Genomic DNA, 19,609 nt, shown 5'->3' on the forward strand with positions numbered 1-19,609 from the left:
CCTAACTTGGGTCTAATTAGAAAAAGTCAACCTAAACCTGGATCAAGAAAGATCCCGTCATGAATACAATATTCGACTATGATTCCATGAAACAGAAGGAAACTGTCGTTCCACGGAATGATAGTAGGCCGAGGAGTAGTACCCCAGTGATGTATGCAGCGTGTTAAACCATGAAGTCATGATCATGTAATCAGTCGGATAGAAAGAGAGAAAGGATCGGAACGTTCTTCTCTTCTACTGGCCACGTGATCGTAATGGCAAGGTTTATCACGCTGCATACCATCATTGGATGCCTCCTTATACGCATTTAATGCACATGTACATACCTTGAACTTTACTTTCAACTTTAATCTGCTTAGTGAAACTTACTATTTGTGTTTCTGAAGATCGCAATGGTTCATCGAAAGAATCTTCGTGTCCATCGATTACCATCGGATCGTCTTCCACTTCGATATGATCTTCCAATGATTCCACGGAAGACTCTTTTGATAAAAATGAAATCATGGATGGTTCCTTGATGTATTCGGTTGTATTGACCCTTGTTTCTATTTGACATAGCTGCAGTCGCGTCTCAACTTTGGAATATGAACTACGAGTCTTTTCTTGGTTCCTTTGGTCACCTGATAGACCACGAATCTCTAGGTCCGTCGCAGTCTTTATTAAGGAAGGCAAATGTTCTTCAGCGACATCGATGGTGCCTCGATACATAAAATCTAAGAGACATTCCATCTCTTCAACTGCAACACCTAATATTTAAAATAGTGTTAGATCAAAAGAATGGAATTTGCTTTCCATTTTATATACTAAAAGATGAACATTTTTAATTTATATATTCGCAATCTTTATAACATATATTTTCCAACTACATAAAAAATAGGTGCTATTTTGTCACAAGTTGAATACTATTCGTTGAGAATGGGATTCCTGTGGCACACGGTTAAGAAATAAATTCTGATCTCTCTTTTACTATTACTTTATTAACAAGGCTTATTGTTTATTAACGAGGCTTATTTTAATAATAATTAATTAAACCTAAGCTTAAACACTAATACAATTTCTCTTAATTTAAATAATAAAGAGATATAAGTACTATTACGACACACAAAACTCAGTCGGTAACTGTATCAAATAATAACTACCGACTATACCAAATAGAACTCATTTGATTAATTGAATAAAATACCATGGGAAATCTGCCTCAAACAGGAGGATTTCCAGGAACCAGTTACAACTATTGTGATCAAGAACATACTCAGAAGTTGGTAAAAGCTGCCTGGATTGAAAATGAATCAGAATTAGACTAAAGGTGGTTGAATCAAGAGAATAATCAGTGATTTTAGAAATAAACTTAAAAGAGTTATCATACATAAAATAACGTGCAATTAAAAAACTAAAATTCCCGGATATTTAATGTGCATCAACAGAAGACAGTGAAATAATGATGATGATATGGAATGGTACGACAGGAGCCAGGAAGGACCTGGTTTCTAGGGTCTGGAATCTAGGGTCCAACGTCGGATCTTCAGTTTGGAAGCAGTCAGAACTCAGCGCCAGATTACGAGCTAACCTGATGGGTGCCGATCCGTTAAACGTAAAGGGCGCCAAAATTAGGGCTGATAATAGAGCCTACAGTCAGATACATGGAGTGTGCAAGGAGCACGAATTATCCTATTTTAATATTGTCATAATAGCTCGAGATCACTCCGCCGAATGAAAGCAAAGTCTTCGAGGTTGATAGGAGCTTTCACATTTAACAGAAGTGTGAAACTGTTGCACTTTTGACTTTTGGGAACAGGTAGAAGTCACACGGTGCGAGATCTGGCGAATAGGGAGGATGATCAAGGGAGGATATCAAGATCGATATTGATCGATGAGTAGATGGCAGGAGCCACCTATGTCCCCCTTCCTTCAATGGTCTTCTCAAGGTCGTAGTCTCGAAACGTAGAACCTCTAAGCTTATGGATTTCCTCTGCCACCGTCTGCCAGCGATGTGGCGCCTTTGACTACGTTCTTATACCTCGTCTTTGGGGACTTTTCTCCTGGAACGAGGAGCGAAGAGGCCCTCGTGGGGCCTCTTGCGTGGCGTCGGCTGGATACCTTGAATCGGCGCATCCCCTCCAACCGTGGTACAGCCATCCCATCAGTATCCTCTTGTGATTCTGTTCGACGGGCAACGACAGCTTTTTCCTAATCCTCGAGGCGTCGCCTCGATTTTATTTTGATCATAAACTAAATTTTTGCTTATATATTGTTGTGTATTTCCTTGCAACCTTGAACACAACATGTTTGCAGCATTTTTAATAATTTGTAATGTAAGATAATGCCGTGTCAAACATTTTGAATCATCTTTTGATCACATGTGACGTCACACTTTCATGTTATGTTTGTCTCGATTCCTGAATTTCTTATATACGCACTATACACAGGCTGTGTCTAGTAGTATATATGACCTACGTTTCGAGCTACCACCTGAACCCGCACATTCCTTAATGTTCACACATTTATAGAAATCAGAGCTATGGCCATGTATCTGCCTGGCTAGACCAGGAAACGGGAAAAATATCGAACGTTATCTGTTATGCACGGTGCTTGTGCGGACCATACATAGTGAAGAACTCGACATGGATAAACAGATACACAAAACTATGGTAACCAATTCGTGTCCAGAGTATGGACACGACACGATTATGTATCAATAGACCCATCCATTGATGTTTCAAACAACTACCAACTTCGAGTGGTAACAATCAGAGCATGATTTATAGGTGGATATTTCTGAATCCTTTTTGCTACGTATATATGTATATCCTTTTTCCTTTTTGCTATATATTCATTTAGCATTCTCACTCTCGAATTGTGCAACTGTAAATCAGCGGACAACTCAAATTCTTAGCTATAAAGTGCTGGAAGATCCTGTCCTTAAGGTTAGGTGCACATTGACGCGCAGACGATACAGACGACGCGGCGCAACACAGGGCCGAGGCAACATAGGAACATAGGAAAGAAACAGCAGGCATAACTAGAAACAGGCACTGGATCACTTTTCATACAGCAGTCGTTAACCGAGGGTTAATCATGAAAATTTATAAAAGTGGTCATCTTCTAGATGAAAGTGTCGGATTGGCTACCTATATTTCATCCATCCTAAATTCGGCTCAGGTTCGGGTGCAAACAAAACCTCAGAGATACTCAAAGGGTCTTGTGTTATTATACTGATTGAGTAGTTTCATATTTGTATTTCATACCTAATATTTATATGGACGGCTACAAAAGTTATTTTAAATTGTATCTGAAAATTACCTTCTCAACACTTTATATGTGTCAGCGTGGAAGGAAGATGACAAAGTCTGGTGGTAAACACCTAGTAAAATTGTTATAAAGATTGATTACTGACTTCTAGAAAACGTACGAATTTAGAACATAAGACCTGGCCAACTTCCAACCGGATTAGTACTCATCGGAGGATTTAAAACTGTCACCCACTTAACTGTACAGCGCGTGAACATTATCAAACCAACGTCATATTTACATTATATCGCTCACTAGCTGCAAACAGATTCTTGCGAAAAACAGATTCTTGCGTAAAATGAAGTTATTGCTTTATTGCTCGAAGAATTATGATTTTTGGATTATGTCATTGTTGTAATAAATGAGCGATGTGTAGCTAAAATGTAAGTGCATCCACCTATTTGTAATAGCACCAATGTTGTCCTGTTATGGATGGGTGAACGTATTTACATTTAAATTACATGTAATTATATGAATATATTGAGGTTGGACCAGTGTTGTTCATGTACTGTATTGTTAAGTGGGCGACAGACATTATTGGTATTTGTGGCAGACGATGCAAAGAGCACGATTCACGAAGACGTTCCTTTGCTGCTAGCACAAAGGCTTTATATCATCCAAGAATCATATTATTATATGCGCGAAAGCATGACCACCTGTCGGGTGTAGACAATTCCTCACGAGTTTGTGAACGTACAACTTGGACTATCCATGGGTTGTGATCTTATGTCAAAAATACATGCTCTAAAGAAAGTCATTGTCAGTGTTGCCATAGGGCGGGACAAGCCAGAGTGTGCCTACAGTGCGATTTTCCAGAGCTGAACCCTGAACGTGCCAAGAGGCTGGTATCATGACCCGACAAGGACCCAACACTAGATGCGTATTTCAAGCAACGTTGTCAGATTGTGTATCCAATCGAATCTATCGTTCTGTCCTTGAAAGCAAATGCGTCTTTGTCACTGACTCGATAAAGCAGATTCCTTAGATTCCTTCATCTGCAACACACCTCATGCTAAATTGATTACTTATTGCATATTCCTTTATCAATCGAAGGGATTTTGATAACGATTCAATATAATATAGGCATGCACGAAGTTCCAAGGTAATTTAACACGTTCGTCGCCCAGCGCGATTCGGTTGAGTTTCTCGCTGGGCCCAAATCCGACTGTCAACGCGCAGTAACGTAAACAAGCGATAAGCAGGAATATCAACAATGTAACTCGAGTATTAGAATTATATTATTATCTTCGATTTATTGTAAAGAATAAAGAAGTGTTTTGTATTGAAATGGGAATGTGATAAGTTTGTCGGTTAGAGAACTGCCTGGAATCTGTAAGGGTAAATCAGGATCGGCGTGATGAGCGGTCACACGAAATGAATTTTCTGGCGTTTATGCTAACAGTAAAAACGATGTTCGTCTTTATTAGTGGTATTTGCCAGTCATGACGGCTGCTCGTACAAGAATGATCTTTTGACCATTTTTTTAACCGTGAGGACGCCTTCGTCAGTATCGCCCTTTTCTGTGTTCAACAAGAACAGCGTCACCCATATTTGGGTGACGGGGCCCCCACGGAAGCATACACTTGGGTGACGTCACCCAGATATGGGTGACGTGGTGACGAACGTGTTAAAACGCTGTTTTTAACCTGTTTCGAATTTAAATTAAATCAAGCCAAGTTGTCCGCTAGTTTTTCTGTGCGGCACGAGTCTCCCTACATCGCTAACAGGATTCGACACCCTTATTAACCGCCATTGCAATAACGCTAGGTGGCGCCGCTGAGAAAGAAGAACGTCAGGCAAAAATAGGGAATAAGCAAGGACCTGTGAAGATCCACGACTAATTGTAAGTATTCGTAGACAATTGGTTAAGGCCTAATGAGTAGGGCGAGTTTTGCATGATAGAAGCACTACTCAGGAACTGGAGGAGCAACAACATCACAAGTTAAAGGACCCAACCACCAGTGCTCAACTCTAGAAAATCGGATTGTAGTGATGTCGTACAGTAGAAGAGTGGGAGTATAGCAGACGATGCAGTCAAATGCAGTGCAGCACCTGCACTCTTCTACTCTACAACATCACTGGAAAACATTTTGTCCCAACATACAAGAATACTGGTCATTGTCATTTACTGGTAAAGTGAAAATTAAAAAGGGTGATATAATATATAAAAATGAACTTCGAAACAATTTGTTTGTACGTGCGCATAGGTTATTTAAATGGCCTGTTTTAAATGTTTTAAATGTTTTAAATGATTATGCACTTTATAACACGTGTTTGTAATACATTATATTAACTATTACGTCAATTTCTTAGACATCCCTTTTTAGTAAGACTAGTATAGAAATAAATATTACGTCATAAGTTTCTTACAACTATTTCATACTTTATATCTTCACCTATTTTGTTTAATTCAATTTTGAAATGAAATTTGCCTAAAATTATTTTAAAATATTATGGATTTTAGAAATAGAAAATAAAAACTGATTAGAAAAGTTATTTAACAATTGAAAATTTCTGGAATCTCTAGAATTATTTTCATTATTTTTCTTCATCTTTCTTGATAAAAAATTATGAGGTGCAATTTATTTAAAATATTATATTAAATACCTATTGATTTACCTTTTAAAATAAGAATTGGCTGTTCACCATAATGTTCCTTAAAAACTCTTTCGAAGTAGGGACTGCATGCTGCTAATACCAGTCTGTGTGCTCTTAGCATACCACCTTGACAAGCTAAAGTTGTATCAGTCAAGGAACCACTTTTGTACAATCCTTCAAACAATCCAGATAAATTTGCTAGATGATTGTTCCAAGTAAGGTTGAATGTCTTCTCACCCATTCTTGTAATGCTTCAACTGTTCCTAAACAAAAATATGAAAAATCATTTTTTAAACAATAAATTACAATCTGTTACTTAAAAACGTAATTCAATTCTAACCACTTAAATCTATTTAATCATAATTTTAGCTGCTACTTATTAATACAATACTTAATACTTTTTCACATCAATACATAAATAAATTTAGAAATGAAATGTAATATCAATTATATATTACAAGTTATGCTTATATTAACGCCGATAAAGTAATCAACAAAAACACAACGTTATGTACTTGGTCTACTAAAGAAATTTGAGAGAAACTTGATAATAGATTGTTAACTTTTACCATGGAATTTTGCAAATTAGGAATGCTGAAATTTATGTAATACATTTTGTACACTTGTTATTAAGAAAATTTAATTATTTTTACACTTTAATCCAGTGGACCAATTTAGGAAACTAAGAGTCCATTCTAGGAAACCAGTTGCTTTACGTGGACGAATGTCGCAATTATAAAAACTATTTGTCTAACTTTTTTTGTATTATATTTTAGAGAAAATCAATCACTTTGCCTTGAAGTTGCATCTTAAATATTGAAAATATTTTATTACCAGCCTACAGTAAAAAATATTTTAGTGATCCAAATTCGACAACTTTGCCGTAAATATGGAAGAAAAAAGTTGATGTTTTGAAACTTTTATCTTACTTCGAAAACAGTTATCCCACCTTAAGTACACAATTTTTATTAATTATTTTTACTCATGATCGCGAAACGCAACTGCAAACAGAAACGACCTTGATTGGATCTTATTTCAGCGAGTTAATGGCGAATTGCGAATGAATATCCTTTGTACGATATACATGGTAAATTCTCTGAACTATTTTTGCGTGTATTTATTTGCCTGGTATTAAGCTTACGATTATCACTAACTGTAACCTACCACCAAGTATAAATGAGATTTCGACCCTCGTATTACTCGATGGTAGATTTGCTTGCACGATTTTGATTTTGATTTAGAGTCTCACAAGGGAAAATGTATACCGTACCATTTAAAGCGAAATCCACCTAACAATTACCATGTAAATGTTATTTGCGAAGGACCGTGTCTGGAAACAACTCAGCGGAATAATGAAACAATTATTGATAAGAAATCTGGATAATGGGGAAACCGTACCAACCTACTTTTTAGTCAAGGATAAAATTTCATATAAAATGGTAGAAAGATTACGAGATGACTGATTTCACGAAGTTATGCCTTGAAGGAGAGTCGTTTAAGTCTTTTACTACGCTTGACAAGGAGCTTTTGGCCAAACATAACAATATGAAGTTATTTAAAAATATAAAATAAAATACTACCACATACCAAACCCATCTAATATTCCCATATGTTTTATATTCATACGAAAGCATTTTACATTTCAAAAACAACATTTTTGAATAATTTTATATTGTAGAGTTTAGCCGAAAATTTTTGGGCAGGGATAATATGTTTATATCATAATGAAAATTGTCATGTAGAATTAGATGAATCATCTGAAAAATTTGCATAAAAATAGTAGTTTCAAAGAATTCGTAGTTTTCGAAAAAAATATTTACATTGCATAAGCTTTATAGTCGTGAAGAGACAATTCAGTCTTAAATCAGATCTTGCTTATTTTGCTGGAAAAAATCTATACCTTACCTATACTTTAGCGACCAGTAATCGTAACGAGAGATGACCAAAATTCTGATCGTAAAAGCGTGTTACAAGCGTGTTTAAAAACAGTTAAAAGGTTGACTGGAAAAGCTAACCGATCGAGTTTTAGTCAAGAGTCTGTGACCGTTTGGTGAGAGACCGATTCTGAGAGGTTTTGAGAGGTTACGAGAAAAGCAGTCACGGTCAGGACTTGAGCCCAGGACTTGAGACCCTTATGATCGACACAGCTGGGCTAGGCCGTTCACATTCGAGCTCCATATCCAAAAACAACGGAGAACCATGAAAGACAAGTGAAAGATGAAGTCGAAAAAATCAAGTTTCTTATTTGCTATCAGACTTTTCTGCAAATAACACCAATCAATTTCTTGTGTTCTCCCGATGAAAATGATACCAAACGGCATGATTCCGCTTATTTATGATAAAAATATCTAAAACTTGGTTTTCAGAAAGGTTTGGAGTAGGTCAAGTAAGACCTTCCTCATTACAAATTAAGTTTTATGTATCTTTGTTATAAGTAATCGAAATCGTGTCGTGTTTGACACCATTTTTATTGGGAGTACACAAGCGATTGAATAGTGTTACCTTGTGTGAAAATCTAATAGCAAATAAGAAATTTACCTTTCTACATTTCTTAATCCTATTCCTCTCCTTGTCTTTTGTAGGCGTAGAATTTGAGTTCGAAGATTCTCATTATTTACTCCACGCCATAAAAAGAATGAAGTGGCGAGGACATGTATATGTCATAATGCAATGATGAAAACGTAAGAATATACATATTATTTCAAAACTACTCGTTGCACGACTTTAATTTCGCATAAAATGTAACAGGTTATTTTTATCTTGTTACAACGCAAAAATCCAAATTCTATCATATCTGTATTTAATATTTCGACTTATAGAAAAGATCGATCAACAATCATTTGGAAAAAATAACGAAAATATGCTATTTTTAACGTATCGTTTAAACAAATAGATGTTTTTAAAAAACTGTTTACATAGTTACATTTGTCGTTCAAAAATATGCAATTGTCAAGTTTCGTAAAAATTGGAGATTCACACCTCGGTGTATTCCTTTACAATATATAATAACAATAATGATATTATGAACATTTGTTTGAGAATACATAATTATTAGATAATGAAATGAACAAATAATTTTTTTATGTAGTGAGAACTGATGAAAATTATGATTTTGGTATAAAAATATAATTTACATATCTACCTTTAACTTTAACTTAGCCAACTCTCCTTTCAAACATTCCATTATGTACCTATTACATTTAATAAAATATAAGTTATTCATTTATAATTGTAGATTAAAAAAATTATCTGTAATTACTGATTTATTTCAATACTGATTAATCGGTGAATGGTTACTGTTACCATGATTACTTCAATAATAATCGATCACAGAGGTAATCGTAACATAATTAGATACAGCTGGAGTCTGGTCGTGAATTCAGGTTGAATGAATTTCTACTTTTAAAGAATGAGACCAAAGAATTAAATCAACTCAATGCTGGTTGAAAGGAAACTCATAATCTCCTAACCGTTTCTTCCTATCATGAAAGACGATCTAGAGTCTAGACTGGAGATCTGCCCAGATTTCTGGCCGAATTATCACGAATTCCAGTCAAGACGAAGCTCCTGACCAGTTATAACCTCTCATGAATTCCGATTGACTAAAAATTCTAGAAGTTTCTTCGGGTCAGAACATACGGTTGAAGCGAAACCTGTAATCGCTCAAACCTCTCAACAACCCCGAGAGTGACCCGTCGTGTCATTTTGGTGGGCTCTCTGACCTGATCGTAACTGTAACTGTAATTTTTCGGTTTCTATTCCCTGCTTTTAGTGCGATTTATTGTTTGATATCATTGCGTTAATTAATCTATTTGAAATAATCTGTTGGATATAAGTATTCAATGATTACTATGAACTGATAATTATTATTCTACAAAGTACATGCAATAAATACTTAAAATACATAATATGAATGTTTTCAATTAACAGCTGAAATTGTTGAGCGACACAGAAACGTTACAAGTGTTTCGTAAACGTTCAACCCTCCGATGCTTACTATATTTAGTTGCTTTAGATAGAGCCAGTACTTTTACTTATAGGTAGACTACGCATATTTATGCAAATTCCTATTTTCATAGATAAAATTAGAGAAATGGAACGTCATTACAGACTTTCTTCAGCCTTCAAATGCTTTAAAGTATATTTACCCTTCTGGGTAAATTTTTTTTCCTGATTTATTGAAATTTTGATCCTGATTTATTGAAATTTAATCAGGATCCGCAGTCTACCTATAGACTTAAAATAGTTCATTCATCTCTTATCATTATGCACCTTATTACTACGGTTGTATTTCGTACTTATACATCTTCTTACCGTCCAATTAAAAAAAAAACTATCAGACTAACCCAACAAAACATCTAAACTTCAATTCAACTCACAATAGTTTGTATTATTAAAAAATTAACAGGTTTAATTTTTTGCCGTTTATGATTTCGTGTCGAGCGCAATATAAGTACTTAATATGGAACTTGCGGAACAACGTTTACCTAAAACCGAGGAGGTAATTCATATGACTCATGATAGAAAACTTACTACCAAACGATTAAAAAGTAACGTGGCAAAGTAAGATGAAGTTTTCAGTAAGAAACGTTGGACTTTTACAGAAGCCTATGTAGAAGAAATTGTGTTTGTGCGATCAAGTGACATTCTGAGGACTAAATTAGAAAGTAAGTTTATAGGACCATCTAAGATTACACAAATATTAACCAATGATTGTTTTGAAGTAATTAGTAGAAAGGCAAAGTCCAAGTAGCGACGAAGAATCATTTGAATCCCAGAAAGGGTGAATCTGTCCATGAAGAAACTTGGATTCACGCAATGAATTATATTAGCAAGTAAAATCTTAGTATATTGAAGTTGATGTTAGTAAGAATAAATGGTGGTCTAATTTTTTAACCATTTCGGTAAAGCTGCGTTTATATTAAGTTACATTTACATTAGGCAACTTTTGGTCGAGTAACCGAGTTAATTAACCCAAAGTCGATCAACATTGTCATTTCAACTTGGTTGAAATTGTGTTTGCACGGATAACTTTGATTGACTTCAAGTCGATCAACTTGGTTGCCCAAGTAAACATAGCTTTAAGCAACTTTTGGTCGGCTGATCAAACCATTCAACCAAAAATAAAAGAGTCAGTTACTTCCAATTAAACGGTCAGAAATCACTTCAACTTGGTTGAAACGGTTGGCAACTGGTCGACTTCGGGTTGATCAGCTCAGTTGCCCGACTAAAAGTTGCTTAATGTAGCCAGTGTAAGTCTAAGTCTATGAGTCCCAATGCAGAGGAACAACTTTTTGACACGCAATCGCATGTCTTTCCTTGTTTTCCCCATTAAAAATGAAAACAGACGTACAATCCCATATATAATAGCCTAATGGCAACACAATGATGACATTGCGAGGTTAGAATAAGTTTTATGAAATATCTGGTGGTAATGGCGACACATGTGCTGATTTGATACATAAAGGTTACGACATTATGACGACAAGATAATTAAAAGTTTGATGGTAGCGGCAGTAGAACACAGTCATGTGTATTAACCTACAAATGCTAAAATGTTGGAGGTATTTGGTGAACAAGTTAGTTTAAACGTTTGATACTTGTTAATAATAAAATCTTAAGTTGTCATAAAATGTTAAGAATATCAAATCACGGGCATCGCAAAGTGTCGTGTATTAAATAAATAAAATATATTTAATTATTATATGCTGTTAGTCTAAATATCATGTAATTACATAATGACATATAATTGGCTCATTTGCATACCAGTTATGAATATTGTTTGAAGCAATGCTTCCCGAGAGTGTGAAACAATTCAGATTAGATATATTGCCGCTAATATATTTTTGTATAAAATTAAAAGCGAATAGCCCAACATTACTTTACTCTTAATGAGTTTATAATACTAGGACCTGATGATGGTTAATTACTCAAAGGTATTTAGCCATATAATACTAGCTGAAAGATAATTTACAGGCATGGGAATGTTTAGAGATAGCAAATAACCTAACGTTGTAGTATGTAAAAAGATAAGGATATTGTTACCGAAACGATCTAGCCATGAAATTAGGAAAACTATGTCTTGGGAACTATGCAGCACTTCCCTCCTCCATATGTTCAAATTCTAAAGAAAAACTAATATACGTATATGTCTATGAATATTTCATAAGACATTTAACATAGAAAATTATTAATTAATTACGTAACTTTAATATTTTCATAGACGTTCTTATCAGAAAGTCCTATCATTAAAAGTAGTAGAAGTGCAACATTTTTATTATATAGGGTGTCCCATTTGAAGTTTTGCAGGAAATCTCGGTAATCTCTTAAAATCTCAAAAGTACGTTCACCTAGGACAAAATAACCATCATAAATCGCCACTCTAGGAATTTCCTCAAAACACACTAAGTTTTATTTGAAAAATTTCTTAAAACGAGGTACAGCGTGGGAAATAATGGAATACCCTGTATAGATGGCGCAAGTTTCTATATCCCCTATGTGATATGTAACTGGAACTTAAGTTAAAAACTCACGATATACAAGAACGTGACAAAAGTGATATAGAAATGAGATACATAATAATAATATAAGAATGTATAGGGTGTTCGATGACAGATGTCTTTTAAGGGTCGATTGTAAACAGTAAAATAAAAGGAAAATCAAGAAATTACGAAAATGCCTTTAAGGCTTCATGTCAGAGTTATTAATTAGCGAGAATACGCCTAAAATTCACGTGAAATATGTCTGACTTCGGACTTATTCTAGTAATTTAGGTTTGTCTGGCTTGGAACTTATTCTACTGGCTTCGCTCTGTCTGATTTGGAAGTTACTCTACTGACTTTGCTGTGTCTACCTTGAGCCTTATTCTACTGATTTCTTTGTGTCTGATCTAGTTACTGTAAGCTGTCCGCAGAATAAGTCCTAAGTCGAACACATTTCACGCCAATTATTAGTCGTTTTCTCAACATTTAATAACTCTGAAATAAAGCTTCAAACGCAATTTTCTCATTCTTGATTTTTATCATATTCTGGCATCTAAAATCACCTCTCAAATTTTCTGACACCTGTTATCAAGCATCCTGTATAATACTTGTAAAGTTTCACAAAAAAAAAAAACAGAAATTTGACAATAAAGAAGAGTTGTAATGTAAAATAATAAATACAAAAGTATATACATTGTGCAACATTATATCCTACAAACCCAAAGAATAAAAAAGGCATACGAAATAAAATGAAATATTTTTGCGTTACAGTCGCAGAATTTGAACGACTGTAAGAATGTAGAAAACACAATTGAAAAATTTATTATGATAATAAAAAACATTATTATATCTAATCAGTGACAAAGAAAGGAGCAAGATAAGTAGGAGATAAGGGGGACCGAAAAAGCCAAATGTATGTACGTGTGTACACAATACACGGATGCGTACACTTGCATCGGAAGGAGGGTGGAAAACAAGATGAAAAAGGACAGATCGAATCGACGATGGTCATGCGCACACGTAGTACCTAGACCCGATCCATAATTTCGTTGGTGGACCCCCTTACGCATTACCAAAGGGCTTTATATTGTGTACCGAGTGTACGCGCCCTTTTTTCTCCTTCGTTTTGTGGCAGTCTGCGCCATAGCAGGCGAGGACTGCGAAAATCGACAACTATCAAAGAAAGATATCTCGCTGGACATAGATCGGTATTCAAATGACACTTAAATACGTGCCGCCCCCTTGCCGCATGAAAAATCGTAAATATGTTCGAGTCAGTATAATAGCATTTAAACAAGCACGTACGTATTTAATAAATGAATATATTTTTTACGAGTGGAGAGAGATGATATCGATGATTTTGAAAATAGTTGAATTGTTAAAAATAAGGTATTTATATATCTAGTAAATTGATATAAATACACAGTCCATCTACACACTGCAAATACTAGCATGTTATCATGTATAATTAAATAATTACTGTTTACCTTTACAACCGTTTGGAGAATCTAATTCTGAAAGCATAGATCGTAATAAAATAACAGGATGCTCCAAATAAGATGACACAAGACAGACGTACACATTATTATTTACTATGCCTAAAATAAGAATATAAATAAAAATAAAAATCTTCTTTAATGATTTTTTGATACCTACTTGCTATCATCTTTTTACTTAACTTGATTAGCCTATTGAAGTAAATATATACAGAATTTCTTCTGTTTTGTTATTATTATGCATTCTACTTTGAGTAGCAAGGTAATTTATTTTTTTAGTAGGTACTTATTATGTTATGTTTTTTTAATATATAATTGTTAGCAGGCATAACTGTCTATATATTTTAACTATATTAAGTATAGTTACTAATTCATTAATCTATTCGTAAAGCATATGTTTCGTTATTAAATTGATTAATCATCAAACTAATTTTAATTTCTCTGTAGTCTCCGATACTATTATAACTCAAAGCATAACTGACTTATCACCCTTTATTTAATTCTAATTTCTCTCAGCCTTGCAAACTGATAATATTCGTGCAATCCATTTGGTTCTTACTTTGGCTTAAATGTAAAACTTCAGAAAACTGTACGCGAATTCTTTCTGTTTGATATAAGTATTCTATTAGTAGAATATATTATAAAGTATTCTATTATTGGTATATATATATATGTATAAATAAGTACTTCGGGAATAAAAATAGAAGAGGAACAAGTTTCACTACATTTGCAAGCACAAATTTCTTACATTTTCAACAATTCTTACATAGTGACGATATGATAATTTCTATTATGTCATAAATAAAAAGATATTGTTAGGACGAGTTCAACGTTAGGACAAGTTTAAACGAGTTTTAATTATGAATATTCAACAAAAATTAGCATTTGTCAAGTGCTGATCGTAAACACATTTCGTATAAAACTGCATATCGTTATTCTTAACTGTTTCCTTGGAATTTCGCATTTTCGTTTATAACTTTTTAGTAAAGCATTAAACAACCAATATTTATATAATATTTTTTTTATGTAGATACATTGAAATTCTATGATACAATGAACTGCCAAAGTTTGCCACATTAAACTTGCGACACCCTGAATTTGTTTATATGTACAATACATTGAAGAAAGAGTCAAATTCGTTGCACCTCTTTAAGCATACAGAAAGGACAGACAAATATAATTTTATTTAATTGCATTACAAAATATATGTCATCGCAAAGTGTCTCGTCTAACTGAAAATGAACCAGGTTGATTAAACTGATAAGCCGTGAGGTAACTACTAGATGCGGATTTTTATGCATTTTTGGAAATTTTCAATGTATAAAAAGTTGCAAAATGCATATAACGTTGACAAATTTGGAAAATATGAAAAGTAGAGTGCAAATTACAGTATCTGAAAGACGAAGTAAATTTTTATTTAGGTTTCATTTTTTAAACAGTATTTATGAAAATATGGAATTGCATAAAGATCTACAATAATTACAATCATATGTCTCATCATAACAAGAATAATTTTTGAACATTTTGCCTTTTCCTTTTAGCACAAAATAACAGTAAAATATTAGCAGTAGATACTGCTTTTTTCCATGATTGGGTAGTAATAGTATGAATATGCATTAAGTGCTATCCATTAGAATTTTGGCAATACTTGTGGTGTTAAAAGACAGAGATGGTTCTCTCAATACCGTCAGCAAGCCAACGATAGTGTACGAATAGGTTGGAAAGCTTAACGACCTACGTCCTACGTACTTGCTGCCACGTGGGAGGCAGACACTTCGATACTTTAATGCAGAAAATCAATTCTTCGTCTGACTTACATAAGGATAACTCAAAAGCTTGATAAAATATTTTTCAATTACAGTATCTTTTATGATTCTTTACATGTACTACGTAATCATATCGTGTAAAATATCTATAGGGTGTCTGTGGAATATTTCAAAAGACTATGGTTCGTACCAAACAATTTTTGTAATAGCATTTTTCCTTATATCTTTAATCTTTTCTGAAATATTTCACTAAGTTCAGATAAAACAGACACTCTGTGTAATTGAAGTTAATGTTCAGGTAATATACAATAAAATAACATTTTTGCAGCACTCATACAATTTATGATAAAACGCTTATCGAGAATATAAAATGACAGAAGATGCAAGCAAAGTAAACATGTAGTTGTCAAAATGAAAGTGATATAGAGGTATAATTCATAAATATAGATTATTATTTGTATTACACCATATGACACTAGATAATAACCAAATGTTTATAACTAGAGAAAATAGACTAATAATAAAGTTCTGTAGTTTTCTATTTCTACAGTCTTATGTTTGTAGAATTTATTCATTTGTCAATTTGAATACATGTATATCGTTTTTACTTAACGTGTTCATTGAATTTAATAACAAATGATAATGTTTTCAATTACTACGTTTATAATATAATTTATGAATATTTTAAGACACGAATTTCATAATAATGATGTGAGTACAATAGAATCAATTCGATGACACAAACCTTGATAACGAGGCGGTTCATATGAGATATGAACAATCATTGTAAAAAGTATACATTCTAAAGATAAAATTATTGAGTAGATTATCAAGTGCCGTTAAAAACTGGTATTTTTAATTCAACTTGAATTTAATTCGATATTACAGAATTTGGCTTACTTTACAACGAAAAGTTTGCATAGGAAAAATAGTTTTGCGATTTAATATATTGAAGTTACAAATATTGAAGCATAAATGTAAAGAAAAAGTTTGATCTCTTAAAATTTATTTAGAAAATACATCGACTGTCACAGATTTTTTAATTATCTTTTTTTTATAATTGGTTGTTTAAATACAAATTCGATTACTCCTTTAATACCTTTCTTTCCTTTTTCTCTACTATGTAAATGTTTTATTTAACTACTTTTACTGTTAATATTTAATTTCAAGTTTTTGTAATTTTAGAAATATAATTGAATTAATGAAAACAGCTTCTTGTATTATTTGTTACAGTTTTGATAATAAAGCATTTAAAATTAAAAACTTTTTTAATACTATCTTCAGCGCACCATCTGTCCTCTTGTATACGTAAGCACATGCACACATGTGTACAATAAACGTATTGAAACTATTCACACTCAATAGCTTACCAAAATAACAACGCAAGAAGATTCAGACCATGAGTACATACTTTTATCCTTTCATGAATAAAGTAAATAAAATAATTAAAGAGTCATTCTATTTTATTTATAAATTTTCAAAAACTTTCTTCCAAAAAATAACATTACAGTTTGTAAATAAAACCACGTAAAAAAAATTTGTTTTCAAAACCCTGTAAATTTCCCTTAATTTTATTTTTTTTTTAATATATTATTTAAGTTTAATTTAACTTTTCTATTATATAATCAGAAATAGAAATTAGAGTTCAACATCTGCTACGTTCCCATTTCCCGAATACATTCGTACTTCAATTATTAATGATAATGGATGAGGGAAAAGAAAGTTTCGAACAATTTCCAAATTTAATTACACTAAGTAATGAGAACTGCAATATCCATCATATCTGCATATTATACGTGTATTTAAATAGTCCTCGTTTAAACAAGCTATCCTAGCATTATAAATGTAAATAATAGAATACCAAAGTGAATCGGAAGAATTCCGATGGAAAGCTTAGAAAGTGACATTTTTTCAAATCTCGATCGAGGCCATTTATTTATGTAACTAAGATACCCAAAAATGCGCAAGATCTTGTACGACTGTTAGAGTGCTCTAGAACGTTGAAGATCAAGAAAGCAGAGTTGGTTTAAACCGTGTGCGCCGTCACAGCGTCGACTCTATTAATACCCGCGCCTCATCACCGCACTTTAAAAACACGCGCATCGATATAGAGATGTCTGTGCGAGTAGGCAATTCCTTTGTCAAAAATGTTTTTAAATTCGAAGAATACAGAAATGCAGACAAAAATTGATCGATTAAGTGCTTGGTTCTATTCTCAAATTTATTGTTATAAAAATGAGCAAGTTTAACTATATACAGGAAAGAATGAAAAAAAACCTTAATAAAAATTGTCTGAAAATAATTTATTCTAACAAAATGAAGACATGCTGACTGCACACGTCATCGTACACGAAACAATGGCAAACACTGAAAGAGAACTGGTTTAGCTTCAATTAGATCGATAGAACGTCATAACTTAAAGGTATAATAAAGCTGTTCTTACTCAAAGCTCTCTTATCTCAGTATCTAATGCTATGAAACAAGAAGTGTAAAGTGTTCTAAAGAAGAACGATAGAAGCTACTGTTCCAATATAAATGTTGCAAAAGTGCATTCACGTTATTCAATTATGCGGCAAATTACAAACATTGACTTCGCGAAGCTATTAATAACAAGTTAATAGTATCATCCCGCTGCTCCAGTGTATGAACAGTGAGTTACATATCATAAACAGAAGGACGAGGCATAGACTTGCAGTTCCAACGAACTAGCCTACAGATGTCGTACGAAGACCTAAATCCGACCGGAGTCAGCGCAAGCACCAAATTGCAGCAAGATCATTTCTTTTAGTAAACAATATTTCCGTAAAACTGGATATTAATGAATTAAAATTGTCTGAATATTCATACGTCAAAGCCTAGCCATGTCTTGAAGGAATGGTGTACTTCTGTCGATGAACACATGCCCATGAAACTAGATCTCAACACTGTGAATACACCCTTCGTAAAAATGACTTACCTTTAATTATCCAATGATGAGTGCTCAAAGTAATCTTCTATGTCAATCGAAATTATCCAATATTAGTAGCTCAACGTACACCGTGTCGATTCCTGCCTTGTATATTTCACACTGTCACTGAACACTGTCCGTACCCCCAAGTAAAAAATTGTTGAGAAAACGTGCACTGATAAGGAAAGTGAAGATGAACGCACAGCAAGTAGACAATCAACCAAACAAACGGGTTTACTCTGCGAGGGGCACGGTATATGCTGGGGCTCCCTCGTCTGAGTCGCGACTGATATCATTTCCAGTGGGGGACTGTGGGGTCGGGAGCCAGAACCCCACCAGGGGGTCTTCGTGCAACCCCCACGCGATGTCATAGTAGTCGTGTTCGCCGTCGTGGTGTGGCTCGTTTCGCCGTGGCTCCACCGTTGCTGGCCTCTCAAAACCCCTTTCGCACATACAGGAAATAAGGAACCAAGATACGTATATATGTGTCTGGGAATCATGGGAAGCAAAAGAGAAAAAGAGAGAACTGTCTATGGTTTTTACTCTCACCTTCTTGTCCTTCCAACGCCCGCCTTAATTCTACCCACATTTTTACTGTATCTATCTCGTTTTACTTCTCAACGAGTTCTCTTTCTGTTTCAACAGTTCCTATCCTTGTTTCTGTTGATGCGCTTGTCCCTCCTTCATCGGTCTCTTTCTATCTTTGGTGGCCCGAATATATAGCACACGCACAAATACAGTTGTAGATTCCACCCCCGATCCCGTTCGTAGGTCCCGTCCCTTGATACGAACCCTTACCACCCGCGTACCCAGCAACTTCATCCACCCTGAACCCTTCTGTGTGCGAGGGGTTGCTTCTGGGTACTCTGATCGGACGTTCGTCAGTAAAAAGGACAATTCTTTTTACGTTTTTACGTAACTCTATGCTTTTTTCATATTTCTGATTCGAGGTTTCTATGTCTGTCACTAAATTTTTATTATATATTTATGCGTTTTCAATTTTACTTTAGAAATTTAAAAATTTCAACTCAT

General features: G+C 34.0%; 1 protein-coding gene across 1 annotated transcript in view; it reads right to left on the bottom strand.

Annotated features, from left to right (window-relative positions):
* Positions 1-19,330, bottom strand: part of LOC143187072 (uncharacterized) — a 31,011-nt gene extending 11,681 nt beyond the window's left edge. Inside the window, exons 1-3 of the mRNA XM_076391025.1 lie at positions 18,587-19,330; positions 5,908-6,149; positions 370-746 (exon numbers count right to left, since the gene is read on the bottom strand). Of these exons, the coding sequence (XP_076247140.1) occupies positions 370-746; positions 5,908-6,127 (597 nt within the window). The 5' untranslated portion in view covers positions 6,128-6,149; positions 18,587-19,330. The remainder of the gene's footprint in view (positions 1-369; positions 747-5,907; positions 6,150-18,586) is intronic.
* Between the last annotated feature and the right edge of the window lie 279 nt (positions 19,331-19,609).

This window comes from Calliopsis andreniformis, unplaced genomic scaffold (assembly GCF_051401765.1).
Source record: "Calliopsis andreniformis isolate RMS-2024a unplaced genomic scaffold, iyCalAndr_principal scaffold0022, whole genome shotgun sequence".
Lineage (NCBI taxonomy): Eukaryota > Metazoa > Arthropoda > Insecta > Hymenoptera > Andrenidae > Calliopsis > Calliopsis andreniformis.